Source organism: Drosophila mauritiana, chromosome 2L (genome assembly GCF_004382145.1).
Source record: "Drosophila mauritiana strain mau12 chromosome 2L, ASM438214v1, whole genome shotgun sequence".
Classification (NCBI taxonomy): Eukaryota; Metazoa; Arthropoda; class Insecta; order Diptera; family Drosophilidae; genus Drosophila; species Drosophila mauritiana.
In genome coordinates this window covers 19,598,207-19,613,912 of record NC_046667.1, presented here as the reverse complement: position 1 = coordinate 19,613,912, position 15,706 = coordinate 19,598,207, and the positions used below count along the sequence as shown (strand labels likewise).

General features: G+C 40.7%; 3 protein-coding genes across 4 annotated transcripts; 2 read left to right on the top strand and 1 right to left on the bottom strand.

Annotated features, from left to right (window-relative positions):
• The first annotated feature begins 7,980 nt into the window (after positions 1-7,980).
• LOC117150536 lies at positions 7,981-8,712 on the top strand. The gene is made up of 2 exons (XM_033317462.1): positions 7,981-8,080; positions 8,139-8,712. The coding sequence occupies exons 1-2, from the start codon at positions 8,068-8,070 to the stop codon at positions 8,696-8,698; spliced, it is 573 nt and encodes a 190-aa protein (XP_033173353.1). The 5' UTR covers positions 7,981-8,067; the 3' UTR covers positions 8,699-8,712.
• LOC117150535 (transmembrane protein 189) lies at positions 8,632-14,401 on the bottom strand. 2 transcript variants are annotated; one of them, XM_033317461.1, is made up of 6 exons: positions 14,318-14,401; positions 10,975-11,215; positions 10,269-10,480; positions 9,981-10,199; positions 9,751-9,920; positions 8,632-9,694 (listed from the first exon to the last, which is right to left on the bottom strand). In XM_033317461.1, exons 2-6 carry the CDS (start codon positions 11,210-11,212, stop codon positions 9,604-9,606), a joined length of 930 nt encoding a protein of 309 aa, XP_033173352.1. In that variant the 5' UTR covers positions 11,213-11,215; positions 14,318-14,401; the 3' UTR covers positions 8,632-9,603. The 2 variants fall into 2 exon arrangements, with proteins under 2 accessions (XP_033173352.1, XP_033173350.1); XM_033317459.1 differs by lacking the exon at positions 14,318-14,401 and adding an exon at positions 13,791-14,155.
• A 355-nt stretch (positions 14,402-14,756) lies between these two features.
• On the top strand, positions 14,757-15,581 carry LOC117146561 (28S ribosomal protein S18b, mitochondrial). The gene is made up of 2 exons (XM_033312862.1): positions 14,757-15,139; positions 15,202-15,581. The coding sequence occupies exons 1-2, from the start codon at positions 14,856-14,858 to the stop codon at positions 15,530-15,532; spliced, it is 615 nt and encodes a 204-aa protein (XP_033168753.1). The 5' UTR covers positions 14,757-14,855; the 3' UTR covers positions 15,533-15,581.
• The last annotated feature ends 125 nt before the right edge of the window (positions 15,582-15,706 follow it).

Below are 15,706 nucleotides of genomic sequence, written 5' to 3'. Positions count from 1 at the left end.
GTTCCCCTAAAAAATTACATGATTCCGAATCGGACGTGTTATCTGCCTCGATTTCCGCTGCTTCGTAGGATGACTTTACCCTATACTCCTGGTCATGCGACTGCTCTTGGGTCGTATGGTTCAACCATTGACGACTGCGAGCTGTCTGCTCGCCCCTAAATTTAGAACGTGATGTGGGATCCACGTCCATTGGTTCAGGACCTAGATTTTGAGAATAGCTTTTACGAGGATTATTTGATTCACTGTTCTGTTGCGTTTGGCCTTTATGTCCTTGGTTTTTAGAAAATTGAGAGCCTCTAGTTTGGTTACTAGTGCCCGGTGCATTATTGTTTTGATTTCTCTGGAAAACACCCTGGGAGTTGTTGTGGTTATTACCTTGTGGGGTGTTATGAAAACGGTTACCCTGGCGACGGTTTTCTGAATTGTAGGATTTGTCCTCTAAATTTTTATTAAAGTTTGCAACGAACCAGGCTCGCTCATTGCAAGACTCTGCCCGTTGAGCCACAGCCAATGCTGATGGCAAATCTTTGGGCGCAGCCGAGAGAACTACATGTCGGACTGATTTTTTTAACCCGGTCACAAAAGCGGTCAAAGCGTCCTGCCGTGACCTATTATTTAAGATAGCGGCAGTATTTGTGTCATAAGACAACAAAGTCTTACTAATAATAAGAGTTAGCTTTCTCTCAATCTCATTATAAAAAGTCATTAGGGGAAGTTCTCCCTGACGCATAGTAAGCATTTGTTGTTGCGTTACCTCGATTGGAGTTTGTTCTGCATAAGCGCAGTCCATTCTAGCTATTATAGCATCAAAATTTAGTACTGTATTATGTGACGTAAGCATTACTCCCGCGGGGCCTATTACCTTGTTACGTATGATTCCTACGGCCTGGTAGGTTCTAGAGCTACCCAAATATGGTTTGTAGATTTCGTAGGCGTTAACTGCTGCGGTTCGCCATGCCACATACTCATCTTGTTTTCCGTCAAAACTTGGTATGGACTTTACTAAGTCTAGTGGTTCATTACAAGAGATAGCTGAGTTATGTGGTATTTGCTCGTATACCACTAGGGGTCCACCCTCATTTACTCTCTGCCTATTCTCAACCTCTTTAAGCTTTTCTGAAAATATTTTTTGTTGATGCTCTAGTGCGCCATTTACGGCCGCTTCCATGAGTCTAATTACATCTTTATTACTAATGGTACCTGAGGTTTTCGCCTGTTCTTGTGTTGCTGTTGTCTCTTGTTGAAGGTCCTGATGTTGATTTTGAAATTCCTGGTCGTTAACCATTTTTACTTTGTCTGTAAAGCCGTCAATTAAGTTACTTAATTCTATATCTTCGTCGGTCTCAGTACCGTCAATGTAACCCCCTTGATGGCTATTATTTCTTATGTCTTTATAGCTCTGTATTAAGTCTTCGTCACTGTCGTTGTTTTCGTTACTGTTTCTATACATCGGACAATGATACTTTTTAAATTTTTTTTTTATAATTTGTATGAGAAAGAGCTTAATTTTCCTTCTTCATCATTTGTTTTTTTTTTTTTTTTAAATTTGTAAATGAAAATCGCTATACCTGAACTTTTAATTGCAATCACTTTTTTTTTTATTTCGTTACTTATTATGTGTATTTTTTTCAAACATTGGCACACATGTCTGGTTGACGTTAAAAGAGGTAAATTGAAAATAAAGATCTCACTTACATGTTATATTGGTATACTGGTATAATAAAAATGCATCGAAGACGGTAGCTGGTTGATCCGTTTATCCTCTGGCTGTCGTTGATTTAGCTGATTACTGTTGATATGCAGCGGTTTTCACTGTTGCTTGTGCAGCGTTGTTTTGCTTTTGTATTAGATAATTTTGTTTGTTTGTTGCTGTTCACTATTATTGTGCAGCGCGCGAGTCCGAAGTGTCAAAGAAAACCCGATTACGAGACCTTGATTTCTAGATCTTTTTACTACGGATTTTAAGGTTTTACGACACTTAAGCGCGTTGGGCGTCAATTAAACCAAATACGTTTGTATTGAATGGTTCTTTTTATTAGAGCCAACTGCTCTGAATTCTGGTATCTTACGAACTAAATGCAAATCAAATTTATTCAGGCCGCCAAGTCTTCGGTTGGAGGCAGCGGTCCCAGCAGAGCGCTTAGTCAGCGCCTCGTGCCGTCTGGAGTTCCGTGCCTTCGACGGTCACCCAGCGCGCACATGCCCGCCTCGCATTACGCTGACCCTTGCACATCGCTTTCGCTAAAGCGAAATGCGTTACTGGGCTGGCTCAGCGTCGCCGATGTTATTGTTGGTCCATCCGGTCTTGGATGGCATTTCGGCGGGTCGTCGCACCCCTCTGACTTGCTCGTGTTAACTTGTACCTTTTTTACAGTCAACTTAACAAATGTAGCTGTGTTTCGTGGAATATAACTTTTGTATGGCAAACCACTGCAAAAGAATTTAAACGGCAAGTTATTAACTAACATGTGTATAATATTATACAACTGGTTTCATTTGCACCTTTTTGTTCCTTTTTGAAAAAATTACGTTTTTGTAGATGAATACTGGTTTGGGCATGCAGAGCTGCTAGACATTTGGAGCAACAATAGTCGCTCTGAGGATGCAGTTAGACAGCATATATTAAAAAAAATTGGTCAGAATAATTTAAATGAATGTTGTATTTCATTGATAAATAAAAAAGTTAAGTCCTTCTTTGATTACATAAGGAAACATTTGCCAGGTTGCAATAGATCGCTGGACAGGTTGAAGAAAAAACACTTCAAATGGCTGGCATGTACCATAGTATTTGTATAATCGCTGATTGGAAAACTCCAAACAAAGTTGGTCGTCCAAAACTAGTTTATGAAAAGGCTAGTGACAGACTAAAAAGAAAATTAGCTTCGGACCTTGCGGATGAAAATAATAATTCTGTACCATTACTCTTGCATGCTGCTTCAGTTTCGGCTAAAAAAGGAAATGAAAAGGACATGGCAGTTGTATTAAAAGCAGCTGGTAACAGCGATAATATCAATAATATAAAAAGAAAAATGTTCTCTTCTGAGCCCACACAAATGTCCGTCGACAATGCATTAGCCTTTTTATTTGAAAACGGATTTACAAAAAGCCAATACATCAATTTAAAACGGAATACAAAAGTACACGGCTTTGATATTTACCAATCATATCCTGATGTTCTTAACGCTAAACTAAAGCTTGGCCTATCACAACAAATATCCTTGGTATCCTATGTCACCTACTGTTCACAAGGTGTTAGTTCATGGGCATCAAATTATAGATAATTGTTTGGTGCCTGTTGGCTGTCTTGGTGAGCATGCGTCCGAATCGAGGAACAAATTTTATAAGAGCGATCGGAGAAGACATGCAAGAAAATGCAGTCGCCTAGATACTATGACCGATATTTTTAACAGAGCTCTAGATACGTCTGATCCTTTGTTGTCTAGTATTTATCTAAAAGAAAGACAAAGGAAAAATAAAAACAAAAATATGCCGCAAGAGGTAATTTCTCTACTTAAATCACCATGCGTTGGAAGCGATCATGATGATCATGGTGATTGCCAGGACATCGACGAGGGGGAGGAGGACGATGAAAGAGAACTTCTACAGCAAGATCATGAACTTGATGTAATAGCCTCAGACGAAGAGTTTTTTTAAATTAATAAATAATAAGTTTAATTTTTTTGTAAGTATAATAGCATAACAATGACATACCATATGATAAATTTATTTTTAAATTTCATGACAAACTGTTTTGGACCATCATATACATCTTAATATGATTTTATTTTATTTAATTTTCTGTATATAATATCATAATATAATATAATTAAAAATAGATACAATTTTTTTTTTTTTTGGTAATGTAAATATTTTTATGGCATATCGGCCAGATCGTTTATATGGCAGCTATATGAAAGTTGACCAAATCACTTGAAACTTTGTGAATCATCATGGGGGAACTAAAGAGTATCACAAACCAAATTTGGTGAAGATAGGTCATCATTTCGAATTTCTGCCAAAAAAAACGCAAAAAAAACCATAGTGCACCCTTCGGGCAAAGATCATGGTGGCGCAGCTATTTTAATTAAACAAGGCCTAAAATTACAAATTATGGACAGCACTAGAGAAAATGCTATGCAGGCTGCCACGGTCAAGATCAAATGTATGCATGCGGACGTACCTGTAGCAGCAATTTATCTTCTCCCAAGATTTGCTCTCAAAGAAGCAGATTTTAAGAACTTTTTCAAAAACTTGAACCACAGTTTATAGTAGGAGGCGACTTCAATGCTAAGTTGGGTGGGGTTCCTGATTGACAAATCCGAAACGAAATGAACAAATGAATAGTAAACAACAGCATAAACATGTTATGCATAGAGTATGTAGTAGGGATTAATGGATAACTACTGCCTCTGTTAATTTAATATTAATTATAAAATTTACTTATTGTCATACTTTTTTAAGACAGATTGTAAATAAAAAAAGAGAGAAAATAAAAAAAAAATTTATTTACACAGTGCAAATTGAAAATTAGTCTTTGATTTGCTTGATCGCTTAATTGTTAACAGTTGTGTCAATAGATAAAACTAAGCATTTAATTTGTAAAATGGCAAAAACAAAGGAGCTATCAGTTGAGCATCGAGCCGAGATTGTCACTAAATTTAAGGCTGGTACTTCTGCATCCAAATTAGCTGAGTTGTACAAAATATCACGTAAAACTGTGTACAATTTAGTTAAAAAAGGACACACTGGGGAATTTGGTAAATAAAAAGAGAACTGGCCGAAAAGTTGCATTGAACCCAAGAGACCGCAGACACATTATAGGAGTTGTACTAAGTTATCCCACAATAAGTCCCGTTAAAATTGCCGCAGCTTCGAAATATTTAATTGGAAAACATATTAGCTATAGTACACTGCGTCGCAGAATGAAGGAAGTTGACATCAACACCTATGTTGTTCGTTCAGTAGTTTATATTACCCCAAGAAACAAGGAAGAACGTCACTCATTTGCATTGGAGTATAAAGAGAAGCCTCTCGAGTTCTCGCTTGATGTTTTATGGACTGATGAAGTTGCGTTTCAGTTTCAGGGATTCTTTAGCAAGCAATTTATGCATTTATGCATATTATCGAAAATGTCTGGGCTTATGTTAAGAGTCAGAGCACATTTGAAAGATATCGCCAGCGCGATGAAACTATAGCCGAAATTACGGAAATTTGGTCCCAATTACATCTTGAGTTTGCGCACAACTTGGTCCGGTCAATACCAGCAAGACTCCAAGCAGTCATTGATGCCAAAGGAGGAGTAACTAGATATTAGTTGGCTTAACATAATCACCTATTAAAATAATATAAAATATTTCGTTCAAATTTAATTAAAAACGCAAAAATCATTTAAAAAAGCTGTGTGTAAATAATTTTGAGGCGTAAAAATTGTGTGTAAATACTTCTAACAACAGACAAGCATCAGTTCAGTGCTTCTACTTTTAGACCAAGAACAGTCATTTTTTCCACTTCTTCCTTCGTTTGCTTCTGTAAAGATGTAGAAGCACGACAAATACCGTTATGTTCGTTTCTGAGTACAAAAGCAGCAGCAATAAGCGATCAAAGTTGACAATTGAAAAAAAAGCACGTTGTGTAAATACTTTTGACCACCTCTGTATATGCAAACATATCCATGGTATCCTATGTCAGCGACGATCCATAAAGTACTGGTCCACGGATTTCAAATCAATAATTCGGCCTTGGTTCCACTTAGATGCCTAGGCGAAAATGCGAGTGAAGCCAGGAAAAATAGTCGAATGAAAACGATGAGCAATTGATTCCTCGGTCCCACTATTATCAACAATTTTTTTAAAAGAAAGAGAGAGGCAAAATAGAAAAAAAAATCACTTCCGAAGGTCATTTCAAGCCTGACCCATCAGACAAAATATTGTATTCACATTCTGATTCTGATTCGAGTTCAGAATGACACTCCAAAGGCGAGCCCACCCACTGGACAACCGATCCCCTCAAGACTCCAGATCTTCTAGGTTTTGCCATATCGAAAGGCATAGAACATGCCAAGATCAGCTGCACAATCAACGGCCTACTCAACACGCCCGTCCTTAGGAAAATCCCGCTCAGGAGACTTACTGGGAAACATACTGACGCCGCCAAGTTCGCGTCCTCTATGCTCTCCGCCCTACACCCTCCTCCCAAGCCCCCATTTTACCCTCCTGAAATCCTACACCGAGGAAAGAGCATTCCAAGTGAAATACGGAGAGATTCCTTCCAGGAACTTAACCATAACCACTTATGCAGACGGCACTGCTTTTCTCGCTTCATCATCCGACCCACAAGAATCCTCCGATATTATACAATGGCAACTTCCTGGCTTAAAAGATGCAGCATCGTAGTGAGAGCGGAAAAATCTTCCCAAACAACCTTCTCACTACGAAGAGGAGACTGCCCACCAGTCACGTTAAACGGAGCCAACATCCCTACCGTGCCCACACCAAAGTACTTAGGGCTGCCTTGGACCGCAGGCTCACACATGGCGCCCCCATATAGTGAGCAAACGCATATAGGCCGATGCACGTTTAAGGCAGATGCAATGGCTCATTGGGAGAAGATCCATGTTGAGGCAGAACATTAAGCTCCTGGTCTACAAGGCAATTCTCAAGCCAATCTGGACCTACGCGAATCAGCGGTGGGGCACGGCAAGCCCCTCAAACCGCCTCAGAATACAGCGGTTAAAAACCAGGGGCTTGAGAATTGCCTCCAACGCGCATCCCCACGATAACATAGCAATACACAAATATTACAAATTTTTCTAATATCTACAAGCACATTCAAAATATACTTACATAGATTTTATATTCATATAAAACAATAACAAATATAAACATAACTAATATAAACATATGAAACAATAACATTTATCTCTCTTTATGTGTACTATTTACAAAACGGAATCAGCAAAGAAAATCCAACTCGTTTCCAGAGGAGAAGTCGAAGAGATTATACAGTAATTGGTTATAGGGTCTTTATTCATGGGTAGTTAATGGGTTTACTACAGTTGCCAATAGCCGGCTGAACCGAAGTGAGCTTCGGAAGGCTGTGGTCCGCTTTATATAGCGGCTTGGCGTGGTGTGCCCGCATATCTCGACTCAATTTAGAGACATTAGTGTGCCCGATCCACTTTATGGTTAGAGTAACCCTCCCTTGCCGTGCAGCGCGCTGAGTATTTGAATTCAAATGTTTTATGTTTTACTTCTGTTTAGTCCATGGTTTGTCTTTTATTTTGTTTTTATTTTATGTTTCTTCATTTCTGTTTACTTCATGGTTTTTAGCTTATTTTCTAAAATTATTTTACGTTTCTTCATATCTGTTTACTTCACTATTTTATCTTACATCTATTCAATTTACATATGTATTATAGCATATGAAAACTAAATAAGTGTGGTCTGACTTTTCCGATTATAATCTTTTCCGACCTCTTCAAACTTTTTGGGTATCGGGGTATCGCTTAATGCTCGCAGGAGTCTATTGATTATCAATGCATACAAATATTTTTGTTGTGGTTGTTCTTTTCTTTCATTGTATTTATTACAAATTTCTATCGATATGCCAGAAAAATTTTAAAAATTCTTTTTGTGTTTGGTGGTTGTTAAAAGGACGGGGGAAACAAGGGATCGGGGTATACTAATAGAAATAGCATAATTTTTTTGGTTGGTGCGCCTTAGTCACTCATAGGACGTACCTTCACAATAATATACATCTATATGTAGGTACACATTTCTATGCTTCTTTTTAATGCTGGGATGGAAATTTGTTCTCTTGGAGACTTTACGATGCCTCACTTGTCTTGGTTGAATGATGATCAGGCTCAGCGCCAACTTAAGCTAAGAAAAGGATTTTAGCTAGTAATTCAGAGTAAATAAAGAAAATTTAAAATTAATAAAATTTTTCTACAAAACCAAGTGGGATATTAAAATGTAATCAACTGCTCAAAAAAACATTTTTTCTGCCTATTTTAATGATTATGAATCCGATTTGCCAAGTCGATATCAATAGGCCTGAGTGCCAGAAATGGATGGTCCAGGTATACTCCAAATGTCGGGATCTCTTCAAAACTAATACATTGCCCAATTGGGGTCTAGACAATGCCCCTGTTGTCTATAAGGCGGATGTGGAAGCCATGACCGTCCTAGATTGCCATCGGCTCAAGCGGGCATTGGGCAAGGAAGTGGCTGAAGAGGATCAGGAGGGGGATGAGTTGGATGACCTGGATGACCTAGATGATCTGGATGAGGGGGAGGAGGGTCTCGATCCAGGGAAATTGGTGGGTCTATTGCTAGCCCTCTGCGCAATCGCTTTTCTTTTCGTTCTCTTGTGTCGAATGAAGCGCCGAAACATAAAATTAAAGGAAGTCGAGCTTCCAAAACCGGAACCCCAGGAAGCTCCACCCGTTTTACCCCAAAAAAAGAAAATAAATAGAGCCGCCAACTGCAAAAGCTGGATGCGCAGGAGCTGCAGACCCTTCTTCCTCCACAACGAATCCCAGGTAAGACAGTACCAATCCCGTGCCGAAATGGAGGTGGCTGTACACGAGGAACGCACCCGGCAGAAGATCGCCATGTGGACAAAGGCCCGGGAGAGAGATGCCCAAAAGAAGAGAGATAAGCTCCAAAGGAACGTGAACAAGGCTACCAAAACATGATGTCTTTTATTTTTGAAATATTTGTATGGCATAAATAAATAAAAGATTTTAAGCTTATCGATTTATTTTCTCAGATCACAAAGAATATTGCCTTCTTAGAACTACAGCGTTGTGCAACAACACCTCAAATGATATAAGCAAATAGCCTCTTCGATTCGCCGATTACTCTGAATTCTTGTTAATGAAATGATTAACATTTTGAAAGTAAAGTGGTCTCTTACAATGACTAACACTCGCCACTAAAAGTGTGCCAACTATAACAGAATTCGCTTCTCCAGAAGAGTTTATGCTATAAAAACGTTTTAAGGCAAAGGTTAAGTCACTTATTTGATTGCATACAGCGCCTAATTTAATTATCTTTTGAATGTATATGTAGTTGTAAATAAATTTATTCACTTTATAGCCATTGATAACCAGCGTTTGTAGACGGTACTAAAATGTCTTTTTGTTTCGGAAAATCAGTTGCTCGCCTAGCTTACATATGTTATATCGAGTAATATTATTTTGTGTAAATCTTTAAAAATTTATCAGGCAAGCGTGTGCTCAATAGTTAGTAAAATGTTCAATTTATTATTTAGGTATACTTAAGGCTCACTCGTAGTACGATCAATCTGTGGCGAGATCAATTAGTTTATGCGCTCAGTTGTGCGAGTGTGTGCAGGTGTACAATAGTAATATGGTGTTTAAAAACACGAACTTAAACTAAGATAATCAACTATTTTAAACAAACATGCAACTGAGAACTATGCCATTAACCTTATAAGTATGTATGCAATCTTGTCTCCTTTAAAGCTACTTCATTCTGTAAGACATTGCGATTGTATGAAAACATTTGAAGGTGACATTCAGCAGTTAAAGGCTGCTTTTGGTCCAAGTTACCTATATACAGTCGCTGGGCAGCGAAACTATGTGAGTTTCTTGGCCCACTTCAGGTCGTCATCGCGGGGCTTGAGGCCCGTAAAATGCTCGATGATGAGCTCGAATGTTGACCAGAATCTAATCGAATGCATAGCTATTATAACCACCAGAGTCAATTTGATAGAGGGCCGTACCTGATGCGCTCCAGTGGCCAGTTAAGCCATCCGGTGGTGATGCAAAAGTAGGTCTCATGGGGCGCCACGTGATGGATGCGATGATGCTTGCGTGGCAGGATGATGTGACAGCTCTGGAGTAACAGGACCCACCTCGGCAATCCCCAATAGGTATGCGACCACTTGTGTATCTTTCGGGTATTAGAATACGTGTTAAGTTCTAGCAGCCGTGAGAAAACACTTCGATATACCTGATTGGTCATGGCCACGAATATGGAGCAGAGGAACACATAGGCTATCCAGCCGAAGTGCTGCTGTATCTCGCTGGGCGTCCTGATGTAGAAGTAGTGGGCCAAGTAGCCGAGAATTGGTATGCCAACCATAAAGTTGTCGCCATTTGTCTCAATGAAATCATGGCGCGTTATGGATGTGGGATCCAGATGATGCTCGCGAAAGGGTCGCAGGAAGTTCTAGAAGAGTTGGAAATATATGTCTCGTATCATTTATCACATTGGATCCCCGATGTACGTTTGGCTTACCTTTCCAATCATGGGTATGTCCACCGATCCCCAGGTGTCTGCCGCCCAGTGAACCAAGCCGGAAGCAAAGTCGGCCGTTATAATGCCGCACAGGGCGGACAGAAAGGCGACACTAATCCGCTCCAATCGCAAGTGTCTAACAATCAGGGCTAGGTTAATGATCATAAGGCCAATGCAGGTGTAGACGCAAATGATTTCCTGAGCACGTTTTCCTGTTTAAATAAAATTTTAAATAAAAAATCCAAGAATTCTTTAAGTAATATAGTGTCTCGACTATCATATACCCATTGATGAGGTAAAGCAAGTGAAAGCGACATGGAAATCTGCAAGCTGAGATTTCAGAGATTGCACTCTAAACGTACAGACGGACGGTCGGTTCCTTTTATATACTTTTTACAGAAGCCTCGCTATCATATACCCATTACTTAGGCAAAGGAAGTGAGATATACAAGTTATAACATACAAGTGCGCTCGCTTAAGCAAGCTAAGGAAATAATCTACAGACGACTGTATTAAATATATGGCTAAAAGACTGAATCCTTGAAGTATATGATGTTTAGGACATTTAGGGAAAGTATTTTATAGATATATAATCGGACATTACCTTAAAGCAGTCTGCTTCTTTTTTAATTATCGGACAAAAACTTTCTAGTCCACCTTCTGGTAACTTTCTCATAACAGCTTATAATCCGTGGGAACTGCTCACCTGGACTGTACAACAAGGCTAGTTCCTGGGCGCCCTTATTCTGGGGACCCCATCGCGGAGAAGTCGAAACTAAGGTCGCCGAGTTGGGGGAAGTTGCTTTGGTGCCAGCGGGCGTGACCTTCAGCTCCTCCGGCTCGACTGATTCCTGATCCTTGGCGGTGGCGGGCGCTAGGTTGCCATTGGGGTCGTCCTCGTACATGGAGTTGGCCAGAATATCCATATCGCTCTTGGCCGTCATCGTCTGCGGATGGAGGAGTTTAGAACAGGAGTCGAGCGGAGAAAACAACTGGGAGGCCTTGATGACCGTTCCTGACTGATTGAATTCAATGCAATGGCTGAATTCAATGTCAGGCCACCGGATTCGATTGCCTGTGAATAATGGCATCTGGATCAATTGGTCGCCCCTACATAATTGATGATTGCGGGGCCAGCCACGTGGGCATCAAATATATATATCTATATATTTAAATCATTAAAATGTTTTTGAAAACAACCAGCCTTGGCTGCAGCGCAACTAAGGGACCACCGTCGCGTAGCTCCAACCGATGACCTCTGGTCAGGGATCCCAGCATGTTGCGGCGTCCGTTGATGTCATTACCTCCAGCTGCACCGACTCCCACCCCTTTTAGCTCCCAAACGACTGGTCACGCAATATTTTGGACTTACGCCCGGTCTGCGGGGACCACCAGAAGCTAAGTTGAGTTGAGTTGTCATGGGCGGAGGCGCGGTCTGGAGGTGCCTTAATTAGGCAAATTGGTATTTAAATTGTTGTGAAGGCTATCTAGCTCCTTTTTTTTTGGGTAGGTTGATAAACGCGATGGGCTTATATTGGGATTATATTTTTAGCAGCTTATTTGTTTCTTTGTTATTCGGTGCTTTATAGTTGATGGGCCACTGCTCGCTCACAAATGGGTTCAAACACGATATGTGGGCGGGAAACGTGTACAACAAACAAAGTCTTATTTGCGCATGAAATAGGTTTATAATATTCTTATTTAAAGTAAACTAATGTGCCCTTTACACCTTGAGATATATGATACTATCTACAGAAATTACAACCTCGATAAGAACAAGAAGAGTGCAGACAAATGTTAATAGTAACAAATTAGTCGCACCCATTAAGATCAACCTAATTTGCCATATAAAAGAAATTTACCAGAAATCGGTCCCTCTTGAACTAGAAAGCACTTGCCATTGATTGCCGTTGTTTTTTCAGTGAATACTAACTCCACCGAACCCCAATTGGAATTGAAATTGACAAACGCGCCCGCAATTACACAAATTATCCCAATAAGAATCGGAAATATTACACAAATGAACTGTTCCAATGCTCCATAAGCCGAACTTCATTGGGGAACATTAGGGAATGGTGAAAGCACATTAATCAAAACCGGCAACTGCCTATTGATAAAGCACCGCCGAAACACGCGTGCCCATATATTCCTTGCCACTAATGTTTCCGAATCCAGGAGTCTCGAAGGACGCGTGGACAGGACCTGTAATGTGACGGTTGAGTTCCAATACGTCCAGCTGGCAAACGCAAACATTTCCAGGTGACGTGCAGCGGCCAGGATAAACAGACGGACGGAGTGAACCCAGTAGAGCGCTGATTCAAATTTCAACTAGGGAGAACGCTGTGGTCAAGTGCCTCGACTATTAGATACCCGTTGTGCATTAATAGCGAACGTTACTTGAGAGGATCAGACACTTATTATTGCTTATCTCAAATGTTTAGCTCTTATAATTCCTTATAAGGTATATTTGAAGCGCCCCTTGGACTCAACTTTGATATGAGGGTAAAGTTCCTTTCAAGGAATACATACTTCAAAGGGTCGGATAAATTTGTATTTACTTGATACATGCTTCTCAACGAATCTAGCATACCCTTTACTCGACAATAGCGGGTGTAAAAAAACATGCCAACTCCTGGAGCTGTGGGTGGAAGTGTAGCGATTGTGGGTGGTGGGCGGTGCTAAGCGGAGGAACCCAAATGAATGTGAGAATGCCGACAACTAAGTTCTTTGGCGCCGACTTCAGGGACGCCCACGCCTGTACTAGATACCCTGTAACCAATGAGTTCCTTCAACTAGTTTGTCAATATAGTTTTATTCCACTAACCAAACAAAAATTATCTTCTTGCAACAATTTTCAATGAAAATGTACATATGTTCGGTGTCATATATGTTTTATGTATGTTTTATAAGCAATCTGCGTTAAGCGGCACTTACACAACTTTAACTTTTACATTGGGAGAATTAAAAAAATATAAAAATATGTCATTAAATTTATGGCTTTATTTGAATAATTATATATGTTAATTTAGTCAGTTTTTCAAGCGATTTTGCACTAAAAACCCAATGAACACTAGAAGTTTTTCCAAAATTTGTTTTCGTAAGAACAGAGAATCCGACCTTCGAGCTGCCCACCTTGCTAATTATTCGTTTGTTTGCAAGCGAAAGGCATAAAAAAGGGCACACAGCCAACAGGTAATAATTTGGCACAGCGTAATCACGATTTTCGTAGTGGCGCCGCAGGAAAGGAACAATTTATTACACGAAATGCGCGAAAAGACACTCCAAATGGGAAAGTTGGTTTCGTTTTCCAAAGGCAGGTGGTTCGAAAAAGGTCCACCCTTTTCGTTTCGGGTGACAAAGCCACCAGCTTTTGTTTGCCCGCCCCAACTGCGCTCTTGTTTTAAACATTTGTAGTTGGCATAGCGGTATTTATAGCCCCGTTTATTTGTTGTCGCGACTTTTCCCAAATTGATAAGAAACCTGCAATCGGCTCTATTTTTAAGGCAAGCGAAAATTACTCACCGCTCCGCCGGTGTTTCTTTTGTTATTGTCGGCGCTCGAGGCCTATTTCTTGCAACAATTAAATCTAAATGACCGTCTGCCAAGTATTGATTGGGACCAAAAACATGTGCACACGCAAGGAATTGTTAGGCATTCACTAACGTCGATTTACAGCGAACCCAGGCGTCGGCGCTCTATTTTTTATGGTGGCATCCAAATGTAAATAAATGCCGTGCTTTTTTCATTCGGTTTTTGTATGCACGTGATTTAAGGCTGCCCCACCGTACAATCACTCACACACACACGCACGCCGCGCACTCTCGCACACACACACACGCGGGCGCGGGAGCTGCAGTAATAGTACCGCTACTTTGCACCAGTAAATTCCGAAAGAAACTAAACTAACGGGAAAACCGAATCGTACGGCGCAGCCATTTTCATTCATGCCCCAAAGTCGCATATGTGTGGGTATCAGCGTGTGTGTCGGCCTTTACCGTTAGCTTGGGAGGCCATTTGGGGTTTGGTTTCGGCCATGTTGCCCTACTCACCGTTGATTTTAGCGGTTTCAAACGCCACAGTCTCTAACTTTAGTCCTTTCGTCGTTGTTAAAAATATTTAAATTTTGACTGTTAAGCAAATGCAAATTATGATTAAGAAATTTAAAACTACAACCGCAACCTTCAATAGCGTTATATTGGTTTCTATTTTAAAGAGATTGAACATTTGATAAAAAATTGACTTGAAACATATTAAGGGTAATGCCGACACTTCTATAGCTGCTGAACCCTTCTAGCTTATTAATATGGTAAATATTTTATATATTCTATGAAAATGTTTCTAGTCTGGGCCGCCTTTAGACAGGAACAATCAAAGTTTAAGTTTATATGAATATAATAATTATCAAAATAAACTTTGGTCGGGGAATACCCCAGTGAGAGATGGTCCGCCCCTGAATGTATCGATAGTCGACACCTGGACGGCGCTGCCAGCTTGTCGGAAAACAGCTGATCCGCCGGCTGCACGGAACTTACCTTGTTACGTCGCCTCTGAATTTTTTGAAGTAACTTCAGGTTTTATTCAATTAAAATGTTGCCGATTGCACGTGGGATTTACAGTGGACTGGCCAACATTACCAGGAATAGCCGGGGAGCTCTTCACACGGCCAGCGCCTTGAGATGCAAGGCGGAGACTTCGACTGAAGAAAATGATGCGGCTGCCAACGAGGGCGAAAGCGAGGATAACGCTAGTGGTTCCGCGCCGGACCCGAAGGATCGCAGCAAGGCAATACCGGTGGAGACCTCGATTCGATACTTGAAGAGCGCCGCTTACAAGCAAACCTACGGCGAGGACTTTGTGTGGACGCAGTATCGGTAAGTCAAACTGAAGGCATACACGTGAAAACATCCATTGCATCCGCATCCAATCTCTTTAGGCGCAACCACAAGGGCATGTATGCGCCGCGCAAAACACGAAAGACGTGCATCCGCCAGAACCGCATCAGCACCGGAAACCCCTGTCCCATTTGCCGTGATGAGTACCTGGTGCTGGACTACCGCAACACGGAGCTCCTGGAGCAGTTCATATCGCCCCACAGTGGAGACGTCCTCAGCTACTCAAAGACAGGCCTGTGTCAAAAGAGCCACCTACGTCTAATGGTCGCCGTTCAGCAAGCCCGCGACTCCGGCTACCTTACATACGATGTGCCCTTCAGGGAGTATGATTACAACGAGTACTACGGCCAGGAGCAGAAGCAGAAAGCTTAACCAACTGATGATTAACTTGTTTTTATTAAAAGAAATTACTGTAAACAAATTCAGGATATTGTTCGGAGTACTTATGTGTTAAAGGAAGTATTTTCTGGAAGACGCTCTGAATCGGTGGGATATATATTAATACATAACTAACTTTAACAAGATTTAAAACAAATATGAAAGCTT